The sequence below is a fragment of the Hibiscus syriacus genome, unplaced genomic scaffold, assembly GCF_006381635.1.
Source record: "Hibiscus syriacus cultivar Baekdansim isolate YM2019G1 unplaced genomic scaffold, ASM638163v2 tig00110461_pilon, whole genome shotgun sequence".
Taxonomy (NCBI): Eukaryota; Viridiplantae; Streptophyta; class Magnoliopsida; order Malvales; family Malvaceae; genus Hibiscus; species Hibiscus syriacus.
The window spans coordinates 415,784-437,726 of record NW_024062746.1 but is presented as its reverse complement, the minus strand read 5'-3'; the positions used below and the strand labels follow the sequence as shown (position 1 = coordinate 437,726).

Sequence of the window (21,943 nt, the reverse complement as noted above, 5' to 3'; positions counted from 1 at the left end):
AAATGAATTTTCGTAATTTTTCACATTGAAACTATGAAACATTTTTATTTTAGAGCAAATAACACACTAATGTTTCAGCATCAAAGGCTGAATATTGAGTTACATAATAAGAAACCATTTTATAATATGAATTTAACTCAGCAATGGACTACATCTACGTTACAAACACAACCCTTATTTCTCTCACGTTCCATCGGTTTATTCGCAACGTCATTGGTTCCCGAATTAAAAGTTTGGACCGGCTGCTAGGATCTCTTCAGTCAGCTTGCTGTCCTTGCCGATCTTGTAATTAGTGAAGGTCTCAAAGTTGTTCTTAAACAGACCAGCCAGTTTCAACAGTGTGTTCTTGTATGCATGTTTGTTATCCCACTGCAATCCAAGAGTCTATTACGTTAACATCGGGCGATAATTCAAGCAACACTGATAAAGAATCAGGATGGATAACATTAAGGTCTGAAAAGTTGAAGAATGGATCACTTACAGTGTTCTCTGGACGCAGGATTTCTGAAGGCACTCCCTCGATCTCAGTGGGGATCTCTAGCCCAAACACCTCGGTCTTCTCGTAAGTTGCATTCAAGAGGCTACCAGAGTGGATGGCATCGATTATTTTCCGGGTGTATGCTAATTTGATACGGTTTCCGGTGCCATAGCTGCAGAAAACCCGCTAGCAGTTGATTCAATATTTCCAGGAAATGTGTTGAATGTTATTCCAAAAAGGAGCTTGCAATAACAAGCTGTTACCTTCCACCAGACCAGCCAGTGTTGACAAGCCATCCGGTTGCCCCATGCTTCTGCATTTTGTCGGCAAGCATTGCTGCATATTTTGTAGGATGCAACATGATAAATGCTGCCCCAAAGCAAGCTGAGAATGTTGCTGTTGGCTCTTTAATGCCATCTTCTGTGCCAGCCACCTATATGCAAGAATCCCAAACCTTGTATGAGCAATTAAGTCATGAAAAAGGCATCGAAAACTATTTTTTAATTGGACATAGGAACATACCAGCGCAGTGTAACCACTAATGAAATGGTACATGGTTTGTGCCAGGCTTAGCTTGCTCACAGGCGGAAGGACACCGAAGGCATCGCATGCCAAAAGGATGACATTCTTAGGGTGTGGTGCAACGCATGGTATCTTGGCATTGGGAATGTATTCGATAGGGTAGGCTGCTCGAGTGTTTTCTGCAAGCAAAGATCATGGTAAATATCATGTGTACAAACGATTAACTGCCGAATGTTCTGCATATTGTTCTATCTCCCCACTCCATCCTGACTTCACGGCTATTCATCTCTACCAAATTGTTGACGTCATCGATTTATCACTGAAACCTTATTTATGACCTATTTTTCTTCTAATTTGTGTCGATAAATTATACCTGTAACTGATTTTTCCCCATAATCAACCTCTCTTGTAAACTCATCAAATACTACGTTTTCCAACACTGCAGAACCAGAAAGATTAAGAAATTAGACCAAGCATTACGATTGGATTCCACGTAAAAATCTATATAAAAAAAGAGAGTGGAATTTTCACCTGTGCCAAACTTAATGGCATTCCAGATATCAGGCTCCTTCTCCCTTGAAAGATCAATGCACTTAGCATAGCAACCACCTTCAATGTTTGACACACAATTGTCACTCCAACAGTGCTCATCATCTCCAATCAGATACCTATTGTGATCGGTAGACAGAGTAGTCTTGCCGGTACCTATTAATAAAGTTATTGAAGTAAATGCATTAGAAACAATGCAAAACCAAGGTAATAAACAGGACATAAATCCTTTTCCAAACAATTTTATTAAGGCTCCAAGAACAAAGTAAGAGGACACATATCGTTTTGGGGACTAACACCACATCGATGGCCTCGATCCGACAATACTATACCTGACAGTCCAAAGAAGAGGGCAACATCTCCATCTTTTCCCATATTGCAGCCAGAATGCAAGGAGAGGATTTGACGCTTAGGCATGAGATAATGCATAACACCGAAAAGACCCTTCTTCATTTCCCCGGCGTATTGAGTGCCGAGGATGACCATTTCCCTCCTAGCAAGATTAAGGTCTATGCTAGTGGAGGATGTCATGTAGTGTGTATAACGATTACAAGGGAACTGTCCAGCATTGTATATAGTGAAGTCCGGAGTACCGAAATTCTCCAGCTCTTCAAGAGTGGGTCGGATACACCTGCCACCCACCCACAATTCATCCATTTTGTACACTTAAGCTTTTTAACCAGTCTTTTTTAATCTTCCTCCATGGAATTCTATGGGGATAATAAAGCTCAACAAATTATGCATATAATTATTAACATCTTGACAACGATAAAGAAACTTATCTGGGTTAGGCTAAGACCAGTGAAACCAAAAACAAGACCGGCAGATATAGGACGTTTTTAAGATTGCTTAGCTTTTACTTACATGTTGTGCATAAACAATGAATGATAAGCTCTAGCAGAGACAATCCGGACTTTAATTCTGTTCTGTGGATCCCAGTTCAAGAATTGATCATTCACAAAAACCTGGAAAATCATTTACATCCAATCACTATTAATCCAAATTCGTCAAAAAATGATCAATAAATAACCGCATAGTGCATATGTTGGCTATTGTTTATAGGTCAAGTAGTCTTAAATAGTTCATGATTTTAATTTTTTTATAATTATAGTTATCTCAGTCCTTGACCAATTAATCCGGATTAAATAATATAATATTAGAAGGAATATGTTACAGTATTACAACTAGGATTCACACATCATTATTATGTGTATAATAATTAACTGCAAAACTATCAAACAAAGATATTATTCCATTCTCTCCCTTGCTCTGTCTGCCTCAAAAACAAAGCAAGGGAAGAATCTAGGCGATATATATATTATATGAAATCGTTTAAATATAATATAAACTAATATAAAATAGTATAGGATTGAAAAATTAATCGATAAAAATGAAACTCAACTTATTTTTATTTAAAATTCTTTTTGAATATAAAATATTTATTCAAAATCTCTTCATTCTTAAATATAAAAAATTAAAACTCATTAAGTGATATCAGATTTAAAATGATTTATTTCATTTGGGACGTGAGTTTGAATAACGGTGTCTGTAAGACACAGGATGAAATCTACGTAGTTCAAGTTTTTTTTTAAAAAAAAATTGCTCAAAAAAGAGTTTTTTTATAGGAAAAACAAAAGACTTGAGGATTGCGTGATCCTTAAATGGCTCTGCCTGAGCCTCATTTCCACTCACCTAACTTGAGGACAAACAAACATTTACGTACGCAAAGTCAAAGGTTGTTATGTTTGCTAGGATTCCGGTGCCTTTAGGACATCTTGGACTAGAACACGAAGTTGGTATTGGGCTAATTTACTGTTCTGCCCTTAGGACAATTTCATATATATAATATATATAATATAGAGAGAGCACGAACTAAGGGTATGTTTATTTCATCTAAAATATTTTTCGAAATACGTTTTCCTCATTTTCAGTGTTTGGTTGGAGGAAAATAGGTTGATTAATGTAACACATTTTCATGATCAAGAGAATTTCCTTTGCATTATTTAGAAAATGACTTACGATTTGATTTTCTGTAATTCATTTTCTGAACTTTTTACTTCAAAATATAAATACTGAAAATAATTTTTTTATATTTAATATTAATATAATATTTTAGTATCATTTTAATAAAAATATTAATTACTAACATATTTAAAATATATTTATTAATATTTTAACAATATAATATATTATAATCATATTATTATATAGTTAATTATATTATAATAATATATGATATTATTATATTTTTATTTTAATAATATATAATAAATTATTAATAAAATTTATATTATTTATTAATTTCTTAAACAATATTATTAAAATATTAATAATAAATAATAATATTTATGTATTTTATATTAATATAATAATCTAATAATATTTTAATAAAAACACTTAAAATATATTTATTAATAATTTTAAAAATATAATATACTATTCTTATTTTAATCAATCTTTAATATAATTTACAATATTTTTATTTTAATAGAATATATTAATCTTAACATTTTTATTTATAAAATTTAAAATTAATATTTTAATAATAATATTAACATAAATAATATTAAATAAATTATTTTAATATTTTTAAAATAATAATATTAAGTTTTTATAATAAATAAAATTATTTATTATATTTCATATTTGCAATAAATAATTTCTACAAAATTTATCAACTAGTGGAAAATGGTTTACACAAAATCTTTCAAACACCGTAAAATGCTTTCCAGAAAATGTTTTTTAAAAAATGTAACTTATTTTACGGAAAACATTCTCCAGAAAATGTTTTTAGTGAAACAAACGGACCTTAAACGACTTCGATGATAAAGTAATTATTATTATTTCTTGAGGTCTCAGATTTGAACATTATGAATATTATAGGTGTGAGCTTTTGACATCAAATGACTGAGAGTTATTTTTAAATAGATATTATCTCATATCAACCCTAAATTAACTAAAAAAAAGTTGAGAGAGAGACACTATACATGTAGATGTTTCTCAACCGGAACACAAGGTATGTTTTGTGATTTATGTTTAGAGTTTATTGTATTTTTTAATATTATTGTATTTAAATTTAAATTTTAAATTAGATTTAATATAAAAATAAATATCCAAATTGTATTGTTTTTTCTATTTAGGTGTTTAAACTATTTTTTTTATTAATTTAGTTGTTTAACGTTACAAAAGTTATCATTTTAAGTGACACATAATGGTCGTTAAAAATAATATTTTTTAAATATAATAATTTATTTTTAATTTTAAAAAATAAATTCTTCAAAATTATCAGAATACATGTGTCACTTAACGAAAATTTTTAACGGTCGTTACGGTCGAAATACTTAAAGTGGTAATATTTGTAACGTTAGACATCTAAATTGACAAAAAAAATAGTTTAAGTACCTAAATAAGAAAAACGATATAATTTGAAGATTTATTTTTATATTAAGCCTTTAAATTAATAGAATATATGTTTATCATTATATAAAATTTTTATTGATAAAAATAATATTGGATCTCTTTATTATTAGTTTTTAAAATTATGAAGACGAAAAAAAACTTAAGGGGCTGTCGTGAAAGTAACGTCTTAAAGGAAATTCACCTTGTCTAGGGAATTCAAGTAATCAACAGCTCTTTCCCTGTTCACCATGAAGGTGTGCTCGTCAATTTCAATGTTGGGTGAGCCCCTGTCAAGCAATTCCCCCAATTGTTAATTTAATTTCCCACTATAATTCAAAAAATAAATTACTATTATTATATACACTTACTTTCCCCACCAAAGCTCATCTTGGGTGGTTTCATCGATAACAACCCTCTTATCTCTGGGAGACCGCCCGGTCTTGGCTCCTGACAGTGTGGCTAATGCACCAGACGATGTAATGAAAGACCCTTTCTCATACTTTATAGCCTGCTCGTACAACTCTGCACCCATTCAATACCCAGATATTCATATAATATAATTTCATAAATTTTACATTAATTATGAATTGTGTTACTTGACGTTAAAGACTATTACCTGCAGGGGAGAGGTTGTAGAGGACATGGGTGAATTTCAATGAGCTGTCACTAACGCTGATGGGAGGCGCCTCCACATGGTGGTGGTGCGCCACATGCGAAACTGCTTGAGCGCTCTTCGCTGCTGGATCTCCTCTTACCACCTTTGGCCCCGTCCCTCTCGTCAGCGAGGCCAAAGATGCACTATTTAAAAATTAATTAAGAAAACAAACAAAAATAATACTAATCACTATATGGCCGACAAAAAACCTCCCTACGATTTTTGTCATATGAACTGACAGATAAGCCCTTGTTGAAATTATGATTTTACAAATTTCAAGGATAGTTTCGTATTTGGATCATCGGATTCTGGAGGCAGATCAACGGAGGGAGGAAGCACAAAAAAAGCTTTTGCACATACCACATCCGTTTTACGACACCCGAACAGCGGGTCCCACATCAAAATCCAACAAGATTGATGAATTTCATTTGGAATTTCACCTTCTGATCACCCCGCATCGACTATTAATTGATTATTATGATCATCGTCATTTATTACCTTTTGGACGATTATGATAAAAAAAATTTGTTTATTATTTAATTATATGTGCTGCACTTGCATGTGTACCTGATGGACTGTAATTGCTGCCTCTGGCGTTCGTCCTCGGACAAGGTAGCGAAGGCACCTTGGGTCCCTTCGATAGGCGTAGTTGGCGCCGATCTCTTCTTCTGCAAAGAGTGAAGCTCGTCGATCGTCTGAGCCTTAACGGCTTTCCCACTGTCATCGTGACAGATCCCGTCTCCCTTCTTGTCCGTTAGAATCCTCACCAACGGACTCTTTGGCATCGGCACTCCGGTTCCATTTGCCGCCATATCTTCTCTCTGAAAATCGACAATATTAAAAATAGAGTAAGCCTTCTATAACCAAAAGAAAAAGAAAAATCAAAATAAACAAAACTATACCAGAGATTTTGAGAGCTGGCAGTGAAAGAAAAAGAAAAAGGGGCTAATGAGAAGTGAATTGGAGCATTCAAAGTTGATGCGGAAAGGTCGATGAGAAATGAGGAGGGGGAGCAGTCCAATTTAAAGGGTTCAGTGGAGGTGGGGTTTTACTAGAAGACAGAGTTAGAGTTAACCATGGTTAAATCCTATCTCTGGTTCAAGGGCAAGGCTCTAAAAGTTGAAATTCTCCGAGACTCTATTTCAAACAGGGTTAAAGATGGGTAAAACCAGGGAATTCAGCTGGTTCATTTCCACACACGGAGAGAGACCCGTGACTGGGTTTGGAAAAAGAAAATACGTTACAAATTAGAGAAAAATCTTCGTGAATCGTAAGCTTAATTTCCAGTATGTTAATCGATTTCATGTTTATAAGAAAATTTTAGTTATCAATTGTACTTGGTAAAACACCATCGTTGATAATACGTAATATCAAGTAGTGTCATAAGAACGTTTGTTAACCCAAAACCTGCCTTGCAATCAGCGCCGTTGTTTTTACAATCATATTCCAAGGATCAGCAATACAAAGAACAGATCTCCTACGTGTCAAGATTCAAAGCAGCTTTCTGTCATCACGTCCGTGTCAGCCGTTATTATTTGGACATCGATCAAAGTACAGCCACCAAAGATGTCGCCACATCAGCAGTCTTTTCTCGGAAACTATCCGATGTTTAACCATATGCTGAAGTCAGACATTATTTTATTTGTCATTTTTTTCAGCAAAAAGAAAATTTTTGATTGACTTTTTTGGAGAGAAATTAATTCTTTAATAGTGATTAATTAACATGGTCCAAATCAATGCCCCCATCTGCGGTTCATACTTTTACCCAGTTGTATACAGTGGCGACGGTCGGCATCGTTAAATTAAAATACCGTTCCAAAAATCGGTGGATCTAAAAGAAGTAGGCAACTAGTATATATATTCTAATTATAAATTTTATAATTATTTCTTTAATAACATACTGTAATTAAAATTTGTGGAATTAATTTGCCTTCTCTCATGTTCGTCCGATTCAAAATTTATCTTCATTACCGATTAAAAAATGGGAATGGAAAATTTGTTAAAAGAAGTAGTTTTTCTATCTGATTTTATTTTTCAATATTGATATATAATATTCCTGGGGGGAAAATGGTCACTTGGGTCCACGTCATTTTCCATTAATAACAGGTTGAATATATCTGCCAAACTAAAATATCGAATTCAAGCCTTTTGAATCAAACCTCTCCTAAGTGCGAGAGAAAAACAAGTAAATAGGATTTGTAGTACTGGACAAGGCACACATTGGAATCAGAGGCATGCATTTACATTGAAACTAAGTTTTAATTTCTATGACTACTTTTAATTAAGTTTTTTTAATTTCTCATTAAATTTTAAAATTTTCAAAAAAAAAACTTCTAATTTTTTACGTAGATCTTTAAAATGTTTTGTTCAGATATGCTATTGTCCATAACCATCATCATCAAGCTTTTTTTGCCGTCGAAAATTTTCTTTGTTAATCCTATCAATGTTATTTATTTTTGTTAAGTAAGATTCTTAGGTGAAAAGGCATAAGAATCAAAATTTCAAATTACCAAATAAATATGATAAATTATGCTCTTTTCAAAATCAAAATAATTAAAAAAAATGAAACTTAGACAGAATCGAATACCACTTACTCAATACTTTATTCAAAACTAGGGTCTAATTGATTTGTTTTTTTATTAGTGCAGGAACTTCTTTCCGGTGTCCATAAGAATTTATCTCACTATGTAATGAGGGAATCTATATCACCCCATTTGGTGACCACAATGAGAATGATATATATTCCAAAAAATCCGATTCCATGGCCAAAATCTTCGTGCACATCACCGATCAGCATATAATAAAAATTTATCATTCATACATTTGTGTATACATAGTCAATACACTTATCCAATATATCCAAATATAAGTTTATATATATATATATATATATATATATTATTCAAATGATTATCATCATAAATAGTCTTTTGGTTTAAACGCTCTTGTGATTATTTCGAAGAATTTTACATATAAAACTGCGAATGAAAAATAAATTTGTATAACATTGAAAAGTTAGGTATAATTCACGTATCAGAGGAGTATTTAAACTGAGATATTAATAAATAATTCAAGTTTGTAGATAGATATAATAATTTGGACTCGATATAAATCAGTGTTTATCATATGACATGTTAAATGTTTAATACAATAATTGCGTACACGTATGGTATTCTATTCAGAGATTTGGATTCATCAATTAATTTATATTATACATACATATTTTACATGATGAATGAAAAAAAAATCCAAAAACAATACACGAGGCGCATATATTGATTGGAATAATGGGTTCATCGAGAGGAGATTGAAACCAGGGGAGGGGATATGTGGTAGAGACTTAAAAGCACGCATTGCCACTCCTTTTTGTTGAGAATGGTGGATCATTTTGTTGATTTATTTATGATATCAGATTTGGTTTTATTAGATTTGTCAGTTTAAATTTACTTTTTATTTTAATGATGAAAAAAATATTTTTATATTCATATAAAGCTTATTCCTATACTGTTAGATTTACGGAAATGAAATAAACGAGTTTGGTCGAGATTTGTCAGCTTGAGAGGAAGGTTGTTTCTGCAACTTGTGGGGGAATAAAATGCAAACGATGGATGGACCAGTTGTTCCGAACTCGGAGAAGATATATATACACACACGTACATACAGATATAAGGATAGACCGAGAGAAATGGGTGTAAGTAGTCATCCTCCTAAAAAATTTAAATTCATATATATTTTAATTTTTTATTGTATTTTTAATTAAAAATCTATTTCTACCCCACAACATAAAATTTTGCATATGTGCATATACAAACATATATATTAATCTTTTTTTCCCTTAAAAAGTACTAAAACTGACCCACTTTAACTTTAGGTTTAGAACTTCTTTTTGTCCTAACCATTCAAAATTTTAAATTATTTCTGTCTTATTTGTGAAGGTGTTCTGTTAAAAAAAAGTATTTGAGATGGACTTAAATTGCAATCTCGAGTAGGTAACATTTATTTCATAGCATTTAAAATGATAAGTGACCAAAATTATATTAAAGGAAAAAAGGTCAAGGATATTTGACAACTTAAATTGCAATCTCAAGTTGGTGATATTAATTTTAGAGCAACGTGTATTGGTCCCTACTTTCATCATTTAAAAAAATTATTTTGAAATGTTTTAATAATTTATGTGATATTTTTTATGTACTCTCAACCATTTGACAATGAACGTTCAATCACTAGTGTTCGAACCCGTGACCTCTAAGAATAACAATAGTTATTTTAAACACTAAAATAAGTTGGTTCATGCTGAATGTGTAAAATTTTAAAGATTATAGAGCGCAAATATGATTATCTTTGTTAAAATTTTAGTGAGTTACACGAAGTAAGCCATGTTAGTGGTTAAAGAATTGTGTGAATATGCCAATTTGTTTTAGTAGAGAACTACTGTATAGGGCTGACATATGGGCCAACCCAATTCTTCAAGCATTCTGATATAACGGGTTTTTAAAGTGGGCCGATTTTCGTGTATGAAGTTGCCATTTTTCAACCATCGAAAAGGTTTGAAACCTTGAATACCGACTATTTTTTCCCTTTCCGCAATTAAAACTGTTTCACTGCATTTTGACCCGCGCTTGGCGGCTTTCCTTGGAGTCGAACACTGAAGCGGTAACAATGGAGTACGAGAACAAACTTGTCCTCGCTCCCATGGTTCGAGTCGTAAGTAAATTCAACTCCCAATCGCAAATCATCCTTTTCTCGCTCAGTTACTCTCTTCTTCTTTTATATGAATTTTTCATCTATAATTGTACTCTTTTGGGGTTGAATCAGGGAACGCTGCCGTTTAGATTGCTAGCTGCTGATTACGGTGCAGATATCACTTATTCCGAGGAAATTATTGATCATAAAATGATAAGATGTGAGCGTAAAGTAAATGGTACGATAACGCATTATTGCTTCAATTTCATTTCATTTTTGAAAATTATGCTGGATAGCTCTGTTGGTGCTAGAAATTATGGGATTTTCTGTTCTTTTGCGTTAAATTTAGCTTTATTTTCATGCCCATTCACATGATTTTAATTTTTTTGAAATAATTGCAACATCAACTTCACACACAAAAAACGTTGATATATACTCTTGTTTTTTTCAACATCACACACACATGATTTTCCTTAAACAATATCAGTAGAATTGCTACATGTTCAAACTCTTTCTATGCTATTTGTATCTATTTACAATTTTTACCCATTAGTTGAAAACTCCATACTATGCAATCTAATATTCGCTAAATCAGCTGTACAAATATTCATATCAGATAAACTCCATCTCACTATATCTTTTAGCTTGCTCTGATGTCTGTACCCCTCCAAATTGCCTTTCCTTCCGTTCCCTTCATATCAACTAAGCATGTGCATTCCAAAGCAATTCTCAAAATAACGAGAAGAGACTTCCCTTTCAACTTAGTAGTTGCCAATTGCATTTCCTGTTGCCAACTCATGACTAATCTTTGTAGCTGGCAAAGTTGTAGCACACCTTCTCATACTGCTCTCGAGTAGCTGCACTCAGTATACAATTGATACGTTGTTTCCATGTCAGCTGCACAAAAAATGCAATTTTCTTGTATACTCGGACCATAGTTAATAAGTCTGTCCTTGAAAGGCAAACGATTTTGAATTACCAACCAAGCCATCAGAGAATGTTTAATAAGGTTGATATATATTCACACCCACAAACACTAAGATCAAATCTTCTTATTATAAGGTATAATTTAGCACTCTACTTATGTGAATGATCCAAGTTTACCATCATTTTTTCAACAGATGCAATGTTATTACCATTTATTTTGGAGCAAATTTACTGTTATACTTCAAAATTTAGAGCAACTCACCTCCCCCCAAAATAAATAAATAAATAAATAAAAGTACCATCAATAAAAAAAAAATATTTGTAACTTTTAAAATTTCCAAAAGAAAGAACATGGTAGGAAAAAAAATGCTAACTTGTCTTGTTTTAGTAAATAATGTCAAGATGAAAGGAAATAAAGTTAAAATAAATTTGGATAAAGCTACATTATGTTTAATACAAAATATCAATGATAAAAAAAACAAATAAATGAAAATAAAATATTGAATTTAGCTTTATGCTTCTTTCCCTGTTATATCATTTTCAAAATTATTTTTTGAATTATAATGTAGTTATGGTGGTAAAATTGCAGCAATTGAAAGAGTGGTTATAAATTTGAACCACGGTCATAAGTATAGTGGTAAATTTGCACCTTATCCCAACTTTTTCTCTTAAATTCTGTGAAATTCAAACAGGGTCAATGAAATAAAAATGGAATAGAGGAATGAAAAGAGAATCGTATTTGTTTTAATGTTTTGCACGTGTTTATTGTGAAGCCTTCAGAATAGGGCCTTGCCGTTGTGTGCAGTGTATTTGTCATGATTGATGTTGGCTGATAATGAGAACTCATGTCTGTTTATTTTTGCCCCATTTTTTCCTTGTAGAATATATTGGCTCAACTGATTTTGTTGAGAAGGGAACTAACAATGTTGTCTTCAGAACCTGCAACCAAGAAAGGGACCAGGTGGTATTTCAAATGGGCACTTCGGATGCTGTGAGAGCTCTGAAGGCTGCTAAAATAGTGTAATTTATTCCGGTTGCATTCTTTTTCCTCATTGTCATGAAGCTGTAATGATGCCCCTAAACTTCTGTTTGTTTGCATCTTCTGTTCGCACTCGTCTGTTATGATCAAATTACTTTCATTTATACCTTTGCAATTCTCCCACTAAGAGTTTTCTCCGCGTGCAAGTTGTCTAGAATTGTAGGTTAATTGGGATGGATTTAGCTCTCATTAATGTATAACTACATATAAGGGTTGAAGTTGGAATCCATCCACATTTGTATCTCAATTTATTATAAACGAAATTATCATTCTTCATGCTGATGATGAAAACTCTTATAAATTTTTAATCTTTTGGTAGGTGTAAAGATGTCGCTGCTGTGGATATCAATATGGGTTGCCCCAAGTCATTTTCTGTGAGTGGGGGCATGGGTGCTGCTTTGTTGACAAAGCCTGATCTCATACATGATGTATGTGCTGCTATTGCTGCCAAAATCCTTGTGGATATCTATGATTAAACAGCAACCCTTTACATTATCCTTTGCTAATTCAGATTTTAACAACTTTAAGGAGGAATATAGATACACAAGTAACATGCAAGATTCGACTTTTAAAAGCATCTCAGGATACAGTAGAACTTGCTAGAAGAATTGAGAAAACAGGTGTTTCCGCTCTTGCCGTCCATGGAAGGTAACTTTAGATGTAGACGTTTCATTTTTTTGAGACCCTTATGATTATTTGCATGACTGCAATTTGTTAATCATTGGGAACATGGTTACTGTTTAAAAAGGTAATTGTTTCATCTGTTTAAAAGGGCTCAAGTATGTACTGTAATCTTTTTTCCTTCGGCCAAGACCCACAAGTATATGATGTACTTGAGTTGCTGGAATATCTGTGGTCTGTGCTAATAGTTTCTTGTAAAATTTGGTTGATCAGCTCTGGACTTCCATTCAAATATACCAGAATTGTGTTTGTTTGTTTTGAATAATCATAATTTTTTTATAAGAAAGAAAACGATGTTTTACTTGATTTCGTATTTTGATAAACAGTAGTTGTGATAGTAAATCAAAATATTTTGACATCCGGCTATTGTTTTACTTCAATGGCTAGCATAGAGTTGTATAGCCCAAGAGGATTCAGGGATAAAATAGTTGAACATAAAACATTGTTATGACATTAACTAGGCATTAAGGACACCACAGGGATCACGCTTCAGTGCTGCCATTATTTATGTTTGTAGTTTTACCCATTTAAGATTAGGAAGTTCTTTTGTTTTATTTTATTTAGTTTTCTTAACGCTTTATTATATTTTTCTTGGATAATTTGCAGAAAAGTTCCAGATAGGCCAAGGGATCCAGCCAAGTGGAATGAGATTGCAGATGTTGTATCAGCATTATCTATTCCAGTTATTGCAAATGGTGATGTTTTCGAATATGATGATTTTGAACGTATTAAAGTTGCAACAGGTGGCCATAAAATACTCTCCAACTTCTAATGATATCTTTAAATATATATTTCTGCTATTTTATTTCTTTTAGAATGGATGTAAGTTGATATCCTCCTTGCCTGAACCACTGCCAAATTATTTCACCCTGTTATTTAAAGATCTGCAAATGTATAATTTCCTACTGGATTCCAGACTGTTTGAACTTTTAGGCGGTTGCGCAATGCCATAATCTTTCTTATTTTGCTTTCGTACTGTGTCCTGATATGTGTAATTTCATAATATTTTTCTTTAAGGTGCTTCATCGGTCATGGCTGCTAGAGGTGCTCTCTGGAATGCTTCAATTTTCTCTCCTAAAGGTAAAGCAGATTGGGAAGATGTGAAAAGAGAGTATGTTAGGAAGGTAGGTTTCTCTTAACTTGCAAACTGCAAGACAGCTTAAAATTGTGCTCTGTGGTTCCTCTTCGAAAGAATGATAATATTTGTTCTTGAAGCTACGCCTATGTGAACAGGAATGCATTTTTATTAGCTTTATTTATTAATGTTTACATATACGTCTTAGTTAAAAGAAACACTATATGAAATAAAATAAAAAAAGCACATGCTTTTGAGATTGAGAGTGATGGTTATAACTTGAGTAATTTCTTCAATTCTGGTCACCACTGAAGATTTTGTCAATTTATATTGTATCTGTGGTTTCTGGCGTGCTGATTAAGTTTCATATCCTGGTATTGGATCAGACTTTCCCGAGTTACCAAGTTTACAAGTTTCTTGGACTTGTTATTTCAGAGCATATTATGGGATAATGATGTTAAAAGCACGAAGCACACGCTAAAGGAGATGATAGTGCATTACTCCTGCCTTGAACTCCCAGAAGGAAAAGCTGTGATCAAGTCGGAAAATTTGGCAGATCTAGCGTAAGCCCGACTTTAGTTTCACCTCTTGCAGCCTAAGCAATTTGCTTTTGGTTTGCCTTCATGTCAACTTCTCTTGTCCGTGTGGTGTCATATTCAGATCCTCTCCTGCCTAAACTTCAACTACTACAAAACAGAATATGCAATTAAACACCCAATGTTATACTACCGAGTAGAAATCTATGTTGCTATGACTCTTTTAATTTTGCTTCGTGTGTCTGACATGTATTCTTTCTCTGATTGTTCAGGAAAGTTTACGGGGTGGAAGAGTATTACCAGTCGGTTAATGATAACAGGTTCTCACTCAGTGGACAATTGGACAGAGACCACTGCGTGAAGAAGCTCCGGCAGGCCGAACCGTAAACTAAATACAGATAGATGAGCTAGCACAAAGGTGGTGCCAGACCCAGGAATCTAAGGGCTACCAGCCCCCCCCCCCCTTGTATCTTTAGTGAATATAATATGTAACATTGATTGTTTTAGTGGAGCATTTTGATTTCTGAAAGTAAAATTTGTGTGAGGGAATGGTGAAGATTACTTCCACAGTATTCTTTAGCCTGATTTTTGTGCATTACTAACTTCTCATTGGACGTGGCAAATATTTGGTCTTTTTCGAGCTGTTGGAATCGATATAATTTTATATTTTTAATCACGAAAATTAATAGTCTAATACGCTATCAACGGACTCAAGTTCACAATATATTCTGTAATCGATGATATCGAAAGCGATTTTTCAATTCTTCTAATTTAATCTAAACAATTTGGTCGTTTTACCAAATAAAGATTTAATTCTCGATCGGACATCTACTGAAAATTATTTTCTAAATCAACCTCATATCGGCCATGCATGATAAAAAATACATCCTAATGGAAATCCTTTCCACCAACGAGGCATCTCAGTCAATAAAGCACATTTTCTAAATGGACAAAAATCAAAGACTGATTTTATGTCGAATAAATTCCTTTTAAATTTGAACAGAGTTAATAGACAAAGTTCAAACCGATGGACCCAACCCATGACCCTCCCTAATTCACATCTTCAACTTAAAAGCGTTCTGTTCTGTTCTGTTCCATTGAATCTCTCTTCACTCCCAAACGAAAAGTCCACATCAAACTTTCCCATGATTAATCCAGAATGATGGTTGAGCGTTCCTCATTTACAGCAATACTCAACCCATGATTATTCCAAAACCAGCAAAGGTTATGAGATTGCTACCTCCTAGTTATGTTTACAGCACAACTTATCACCTGTAAACTAATGGAAGGTTGCCTCATTTATTTAATAAGCTGCTGCTTTCAACAGCAACATTAATAAGATCGGACTCGTAGGAATAGCTGACCGCAGCCCAGCTTAGGCGACGCTATCCTATGAAACTATGTAGCCTTAGCCTTCCCTGCAGACTTCTTTAAATGCCCTGCTCTTTTACCTAAAACAGAGCGACAAACTGAAGAACCAATCGGTCTTCCCCTCCGCAATGAAGTGATCTTGTTTTAGCGGTTCAACGCAAATCCCTTTGAATTGAAACTTGCTGCTACAATGCTAATTATTATTATTCACGTTTTTCTTGGATTGGTTGAATTCCTGTCTCCATTAGCAACGACAAGCACTATTAATTAGGTCCCTTTGCTTGTACGTTTTTGACATGTCGTTTTCTCTTACAGGATTTGTTCATTTAATCACAGGTTGTCCGTTGTGTCTTCAAGAGGGTTTGGGGTTCTCATTTTTATCCCAATGCTTAACAAAATTGGGAAAAAGAAATTTACATTAGAATATGAGTTGCACTGGATCCCAGTGTCTGCACATGATTCAAAAATAACTCATTGATGAAGGCAAAGTGATTAAAGAATAAAATCGGGCACACATTATCCATAATCAGTAATGTTCTTAAAACATTTTTAACAATCATCGTAAATTTGCGATAAAAACATAAAAAGTAAACTGATTCTTGGTGGAATCACATAGATGAGATGGTTTTATATCATATGATCTTTTACCCTGTAGCTTTCAGCTTTTGATTATCACAACCTTCATACTTCGTCACTTTTGCTTTGGTAAGGAAATCAACAATTGAATCTCTTTCTAGTTACTGATCAATCTTGCATTTCTCTGTTGCTCTTGGTGCTGTAGACAGAAAATACAGTTCACATTAGCCTAAGACTTTGTCCATCTACAATTAAGAAGAAATTTATACTGTGACAAGCTAAAGACTCCGTGTATCCAATGAAGACGAGGCGATACAAAGAAAAATAAATGATAAGTAATCTAGCAAGGGCAAGCGGACTCTGGTTTGGCTATATGATGAAAAGAAAGATATTACATGAAAGCACACTATAATAAAAACTGAAAGCACATTTGCATACACCCAGTTCCCACGATGAAGTGGTGAATAAACATATAATGCAAAATAATTGATCCATTTTCAGATAATAAAAAGTTACTTACCTTACCTAATCCAATTGCATCAGTACTCTTCATAATTTTCAGCCTCTTGCACGTTTCAATGAACATCCTGGGACGAAACCAAATCACAGTTCAGGAGGGGGGTGAAGGCAAACTCGGTGAGGAATCTCAATCCATTAGCAGTTAAAGTTTTATTGAGTAATTCAATTTAGAAGAAACAAGTACGAACGAATCAAAACCTTTGAAACAGCAATATATTCTCATGCTCAATTTTATTCTTATTGAACGAAAGGCTCAAAACTATTAGCTATAAAATTTAATCTCATTGTACCATTTGTGGAAAAGGAAAAAATTGTTCCGACCACTTCTTAAACCCCATATTATGACCTAACTACGAGGTTACTTCTATGCACATTGACAGGAAATCGAAGAGCAAAAGTGCTTGTCTAAAGAGATTTGTATGTACGTTAACCATTACAATGTATACACATGCATACAATGTAATCACATGTTTACTGTCATTTGTATCTACGTTAACCATCACTGAAATTAAAGAGATTCAATCTATAAAAGATACTCCAAAAACTTCTGAACATGTGATATACGATTTCAAAAAGAAAACATCAAGGCAAACAGTAAGTTTCAGCAAATGAAACTTACTCCCATGGAACGTCACCAACAAGCATCCAGTCACGATCTTTATCTTCGTATGTTAGCACATATTCTGATCCATGTGAAAGATCCTTCCACTTTCTTTCACTGGAGATTTCCTTCCCAGGAGCTCCATGAGACCCACATGGAACTAAAATCATAACAAAATGCGGTCACCAGATCTATGCTAAACATTAACAATACAGTAAGCACATTTGTTGCACCAATAAGTACATGATATTGCCACAAGGCAAAGAGTGCAGCAGTAGCTTACCAAGCGAAAAACAACTGAACATCTTCTCAAGTGCAGAAGACAGCTCCCTATAAGTTGAATAAGTTCTCAAATCTACCTTCCTCAAGTAAGGAGTCCCATTCATGCTGACCTTGACAAAAAGAGCACCTGGACCAGGTTTTCCATCAACTTCATCACTGTTCTTAGAAGTGGCCAGAGTTTTGGTCCTAAATGATCTTACTGGTGGCCAGCCAACAACCTGTGCCCTGCCAAGGATGGTACATCACAATAACAATCAAATAAGGTCATTACATAGTTCCATTTATCCCAACCAAAGATTAAGAGTCCTTTCTCAAGTATTCTTACTTGGCAGCAGGTGCACTGCTGTTGTGATTAGAAACGCCACTTTGCTTAAGGTTGGCTACATTGGTATTTTGCACATTTGCAGGCCCATCTTTTTCTACAGATGCTTGAACTCCAGAAGATCTTGCTGACATCACATTAACCCCTGAATTAGCAGGACATTGACCATGTCCCACGGGCTGAGATTCAGAACCAGCTCCACAAAACATCCAATCTTTTTCAGTGTATAGAGAGCCTTTCACCCGGGAGAACCCATTCATGGTGTCATAGAACCCCCTTTTGTATCCAGTAACAGCACTTTTCTGTGATGAAGAGCCGATTCCATCTTTAGAAGGAAGTAGAGGAAAAAGTGTCTTCTCATCAAGTTTAACCGAGTTCAGCAAGCAAAGATCCACATCTCTCTCTGGGGATTGAGATCCAGGAAGGCCAAGCCTAAGCTCTGTCGCCTTCAAATTAAGATTATTGCTGCTACCCTCTGGCAAGCTTGAGACACCAGAGATGTTTACTGAAGAGCAATCTGACAATCCCAGATAATTTATCTCCTTTAAACCCAAGTCATTCTGGGAGATGCACTCAACAGCTGGAGAAGGAACATTAATTTGCCCTCCCTCTTCCACGCCCAGCAGCGGTGGAGACATCAGAACTTAAAACTTGTCAAGACAACCTCTTTTACTACATTATGAAAGAATTGCAAATCAAGTTTTCTGCTCATCCAATAACAACACCTTTAAGCCGAATTAAATAAATAAGAGATTTGAAGTCACTATGAATTTACAACAGATCAGAAACTACTTACAAAGATATAGAAACTAAAATGTCAAGTAGACCAGTCTGGCGAAAAATCAACATGCATCACCAGTTTCTAAACCAATAACAGCATCTATGAAACCAACTCAAATCCATTTTCTTAATCAATTCCAGCTTCCAGAATTGGTTAATTTGTGTCATTTTTAAAGCTAATAGTCAAAGATAATTAAAGTTAATAGTCAAAGATAATTAAAGTTTTCACTTGTTCAATCTCAAAAAAAGGTGTAAACCAGCTAATCTACATTCGACCAATCTACAAACTAATACATGTCAATGGAAAAAAAGACCCCAAGTAGATTACCAGCTTAAAAAAAACTCTTAAAATGTGGAAATTAAATACCACCCCGTGATTTAAGAAAAAACAGCAAGGCAAAAACACGAGTCCAAACTTCACAAAGAACATTATTGGAAAAATGAACTCTTCTTAGCGTTATTTTCCACTAGGTTTCCCAGAAAGATAAAGCTTTAACTTTTTTCAAAATATGAAAAATGTTGAGCGTGAACTTTTTTTTAGTTCCTAAAAAAATAAGAAAAGGGGAAAAAGGAATGGTCAACTAAAGTTTAACTCTCTTATGCATTTAATATTTTCAAGAGTGTTGAAATTTACATTTTCCTGAGTAATAAGCTGAACCGGGAAAATTATAAAGATATCAAACAAAATATAAAAGGAAAAAGGGGGAAAAGGCAAACTTTTCTTCTTCCTTTTTCTTCTGATTTCACGGCAACCAAACAGAAACACGTGGACAAAACCAGAATCCAATAAAAAATTATCACCGTTGAAAAGAAGGGCTGCAAAACAAAAACAGAGTAAAAAAAAGGGGGGAAAACAGAAAAAGAAACCTTACCGGCGAGAAAACTAGAAAAGGCAACGAAGAGAAGAAGATCGATTGCTGCTTTCGAAAACTGCCAAAGAAAACGAATATTAAATGAAAAGCAGGGAAACACATAGAGCTTAAGATCCTTTCAATAAGCAAAAAAACAAAAACAAAAGCTATTTCAGCGGGGAACTCAAAAAGGGTAAAACCGAAAATAAACACAAAAAAACAGTGCAAATTTTCACTAACAAGACAAGGTCGTTTTATACTGCGCTATTAAAGGAGGGTATCTGATCTAACGGTTGAGATTCTTTACAAGTTGGGGAATCGGGACCTTGAGATTTTTCAATATAAGTACTCTATCTGTCGTAATTACAGGTGGTATACTTTAGGAAAGATGGGTTTTGATGTGCCTTCATTCTGGTTCAGTGGACTGTGAATATGTGAAATATTACATCTACCCTTATAGCATTTAATTATTGTACCTTTTTTCTAATGAAAGTACAAAATATTTTGTATTAATTTAACTCTAGAGTATATGTATTTCAAGAATGATTAATTTAGCCATGTAATTAATGCCTACTGAGTAAAAGGAGTTTAATGTCTCAAAGTTTAAATTTTATAGATAGAAAAACAATATTATTTTAATTCAATTTTGTTATGTAATTAAGTTTTTAAGTAAAAATTAATTAATTATTCTATGATATAACTTTAATAAAAAATTAGGAAAAAGTATATAAATGATCTCTGTCCATATGCTATAGTTTTGTTGAGTTATTTGACTATTAAAAGTTATAAAATGATTATTTGACTGTATAAAATCGGTTCATTGAGTCTCTCGGCTATTAAAAATTACAAAATAATCAACCGACTATTCATATATTCTAAACTCATACATTTTCTTTAAAAATTTGACGACCGTCTAAACTTAACGTTAACCTGCTGACTCGGATATGACAAAAATCATATTTGAATGATGTATACTGGAACCTTTGTTGCTTTCAAATACTGGCTTGATGCAATAATATTTCAAGCATCGACTCGACGACATAATTTACATATATAGTTGATCCATAAAATACAACTCAAACGGATTTAGAATAATATTTTATCATATCTTAGTCAACATGTTTACATCTTAGCTCAGACGATTACCAATTTTTTAACGGAAAAAAAAGTTTGAAACATATAAATAGTCGGGTCACCATTTGTTAACTTTTAATAGTCAAGATACTCAACAAAACATCTTATAGTCGGAGAATCATTTTGTAACTGTCAATAGTCAATAGATTCAATAAAACATCGCCCTATAGTTGAAGATCATTTATATATTTGACTCTAAAATTTATATATACTCGATTTAATTTGGTTTTGAATACTATCAATATTGTTTGTTGTTGCCAATCTTGAATTTTTTGTTTTAAGAAAATGTGATCTATTTTAAATTTTGGGTTAGTTTAAAACAACACAAGTAGGGGTTCAATCGATTAAATTGACAATTTAAACCAAGTTTTGATCATTATTGTGCAGCTTTAGATGGCGAGTCAGTTGAGAAGATCTGGTGGGAAGAATTGCGTTACAGTTATTATTTTCAATATTTCAAATTGTCTTCATTATCAAGGTCTTAGGTTATTGTTCGATAAATATGGCGAGGTGGTCGATTCTTTCATCCCTAGAAAAAGAAGCAAGGGAGGTAGTAGGTTCGGTTTTGTCCGATTTTCTAGAGTGGAGGACGCGAGGAGGGCTATCATCTGTGCCGATAGATCTTGGATTCAAGATAAAAAGGTTAGAGTTTTCATGGCGAGATTTCAACCTCGTGATGTTTTCTGGAGGAAAAAGTTTTCTGATTCAAATTCAACTGTGCTCAAGAGTAGTGAGGCGGATGTCAAAGAGGCGCCCATTATTGGTGTAGTTGATGAGGATAAGCTAATTACTCTTAGAGATAAGAAAAGCTAATTACTCTTAGAGATAGTTTGGTTGGTTGGTGCAAAAAATGTATGAAAATGAAAGAGCTAGTTGTTATTATGCACAAGGAATGCATATTAGGCCCGAAAATTATGAGGTTAAGTGGTTTAGCTATTTTGATCATATTTGAAGATGAAGAGA

At 33.5% G+C, this 21,943-nt stretch overlaps 3 protein-coding genes across 4 annotated transcripts; 1 reads left to right on the top strand and 2 right to left on the bottom strand.

Annotated features, from left to right (window-relative positions):
• Positions 1-72: 72 nt before the first annotated feature.
• LOC120126713 (phosphoenolpyruvate carboxykinase (ATP) 1-like) lies at positions 73-6,603 on the bottom strand. Of its 2 annotated transcripts, XM_039144820.1 has the most exons (13): positions 6,506-6,603; positions 6,171-6,424; positions 5,565-5,746; positions 5,317-5,470; positions 5,151-5,235; positions 2,414-2,514; positions 1,882-2,180; positions 1,532-1,705; positions 1,374-1,439; positions 1,001-1,179; positions 742-911; positions 482-650; positions 226-369 (listed from the first exon to the last, which is right to left on the bottom strand). In XM_039144820.1, exons 2-13 carry the CDS (start codon positions 6,413-6,415, stop codon positions 226-228), a joined length of 1,968 nt encoding a protein of 655 aa, XP_039000751.1. In that variant the 5' UTR covers positions 6,416-6,424; positions 6,506-6,603. The 2 variants fall into 2 exon arrangements, with proteins under 2 accessions (XP_039000752.1, XP_039000751.1); XM_039144821.1 differs by lacking the exon at positions 6,506-6,603 and having other exon boundaries at positions 73-369; positions 6,171-6,415.
• A 3,572-nt stretch (positions 6,604-10,175) lies between these two features.
• LOC120126716 (tRNA-dihydrouridine(20) synthase [NAD(P)+]-like) lies at positions 10,176-15,216 on the top strand. Its single transcript, XM_039144823.1, has 9 exons — positions 10,176-10,307; positions 10,419-10,524; positions 12,095-12,233; positions 12,572-12,680; positions 12,764-12,900; positions 13,540-13,676; positions 13,951-14,057; positions 14,444-14,571; positions 14,817-15,216. The coding sequence occupies exons 1-9, from the start codon at positions 10,263-10,265 to the stop codon at positions 14,929-14,931; spliced, it is 1,023 nt and encodes a 340-aa protein (XP_039000754.1). The 5' UTR covers positions 10,176-10,262; the 3' UTR covers positions 14,932-15,216.
• A 1,209-nt stretch (positions 15,217-16,425) lies between these two features.
• On the bottom strand, positions 16,426-20,045 carry LOC120126715 (auxin-responsive protein IAA9-like). Its single transcript, XM_039144822.1, has 6 exons — positions 19,868-20,045; positions 18,219-18,887; positions 17,895-18,118; positions 17,630-17,771; positions 17,017-17,078; positions 16,426-16,690 (listed from the first exon to the last, which is right to left on the bottom strand). Exons 2-6 carry the CDS (start codon positions 18,851-18,853, stop codon positions 16,653-16,655), a joined length of 1,101 nt encoding a protein of 366 aa, XP_039000753.1. The 5' UTR covers positions 18,854-18,887; positions 19,868-20,045; the 3' UTR covers positions 16,426-16,652.
• Positions 20,046-21,943: the final 1,898 nt, after the last annotated feature.

Coding starts and splice junctions, on each gene's coding strand:
- LOC120126716 (XM_039144823.1), top strand. CDS start 10,263: ATGGAGTACGAGAACAAACTTGTCCTCGCTCCCATGGTTCGAGTC. Junction 10,308..10,418: donor TCGCTCCCATGGTTCGAGTC/GTAAGTAAATTC, acceptor GGGTTGAATCAG/GGAACGCTGCCGTTTAGATT. Junction 10,525..12,094: donor ATGTGAGCGTAAAGTAAATG/GTACGATAACGC, acceptor TTTTCCTTGTAG/AATATATTGGCTCAACTGAT.
- LOC120126713 (XM_039144820.1), bottom strand. CDS start 6,415: ATGGCGGCAAATGGAACCGGAGTGCCGATGCCAAAGAGTCCGTTGGTG. Junction 5,471..5,564: donor CTACAACCTCTCCCCTGCAG/GTAATAGTCTTT, acceptor GAATGGGTGCAG/AGTTGTACGAGCAGGCTATA. Junction 1,180..1,373: donor TGGGGAAAAATCAGTTACAG/GTATAATTTATC, acceptor CTTTGCTTGCAG/AAAACACTCGAGCAGCCTAC.
- LOC120126715 (XM_039144822.1), bottom strand. CDS start 18,853: ATGTCTCCACCGCTGCTGGGCGTGGAAGAGGGAGGGCAAATTAATGTT. Junction 17,079..17,629: donor GTTGGTGACGTTCCATGGGA/GTAAGTTTCATT, acceptor GTTTCGTCCCAG/GATGTTCATTGAAACGTGCA. Junction 16,691..17,016: donor TACTGATGCAATTGGATTAG/GTAAGGTAAGTA, acceptor TTCTGTCTACAG/CACCAAGAGCAACAGAGAAA.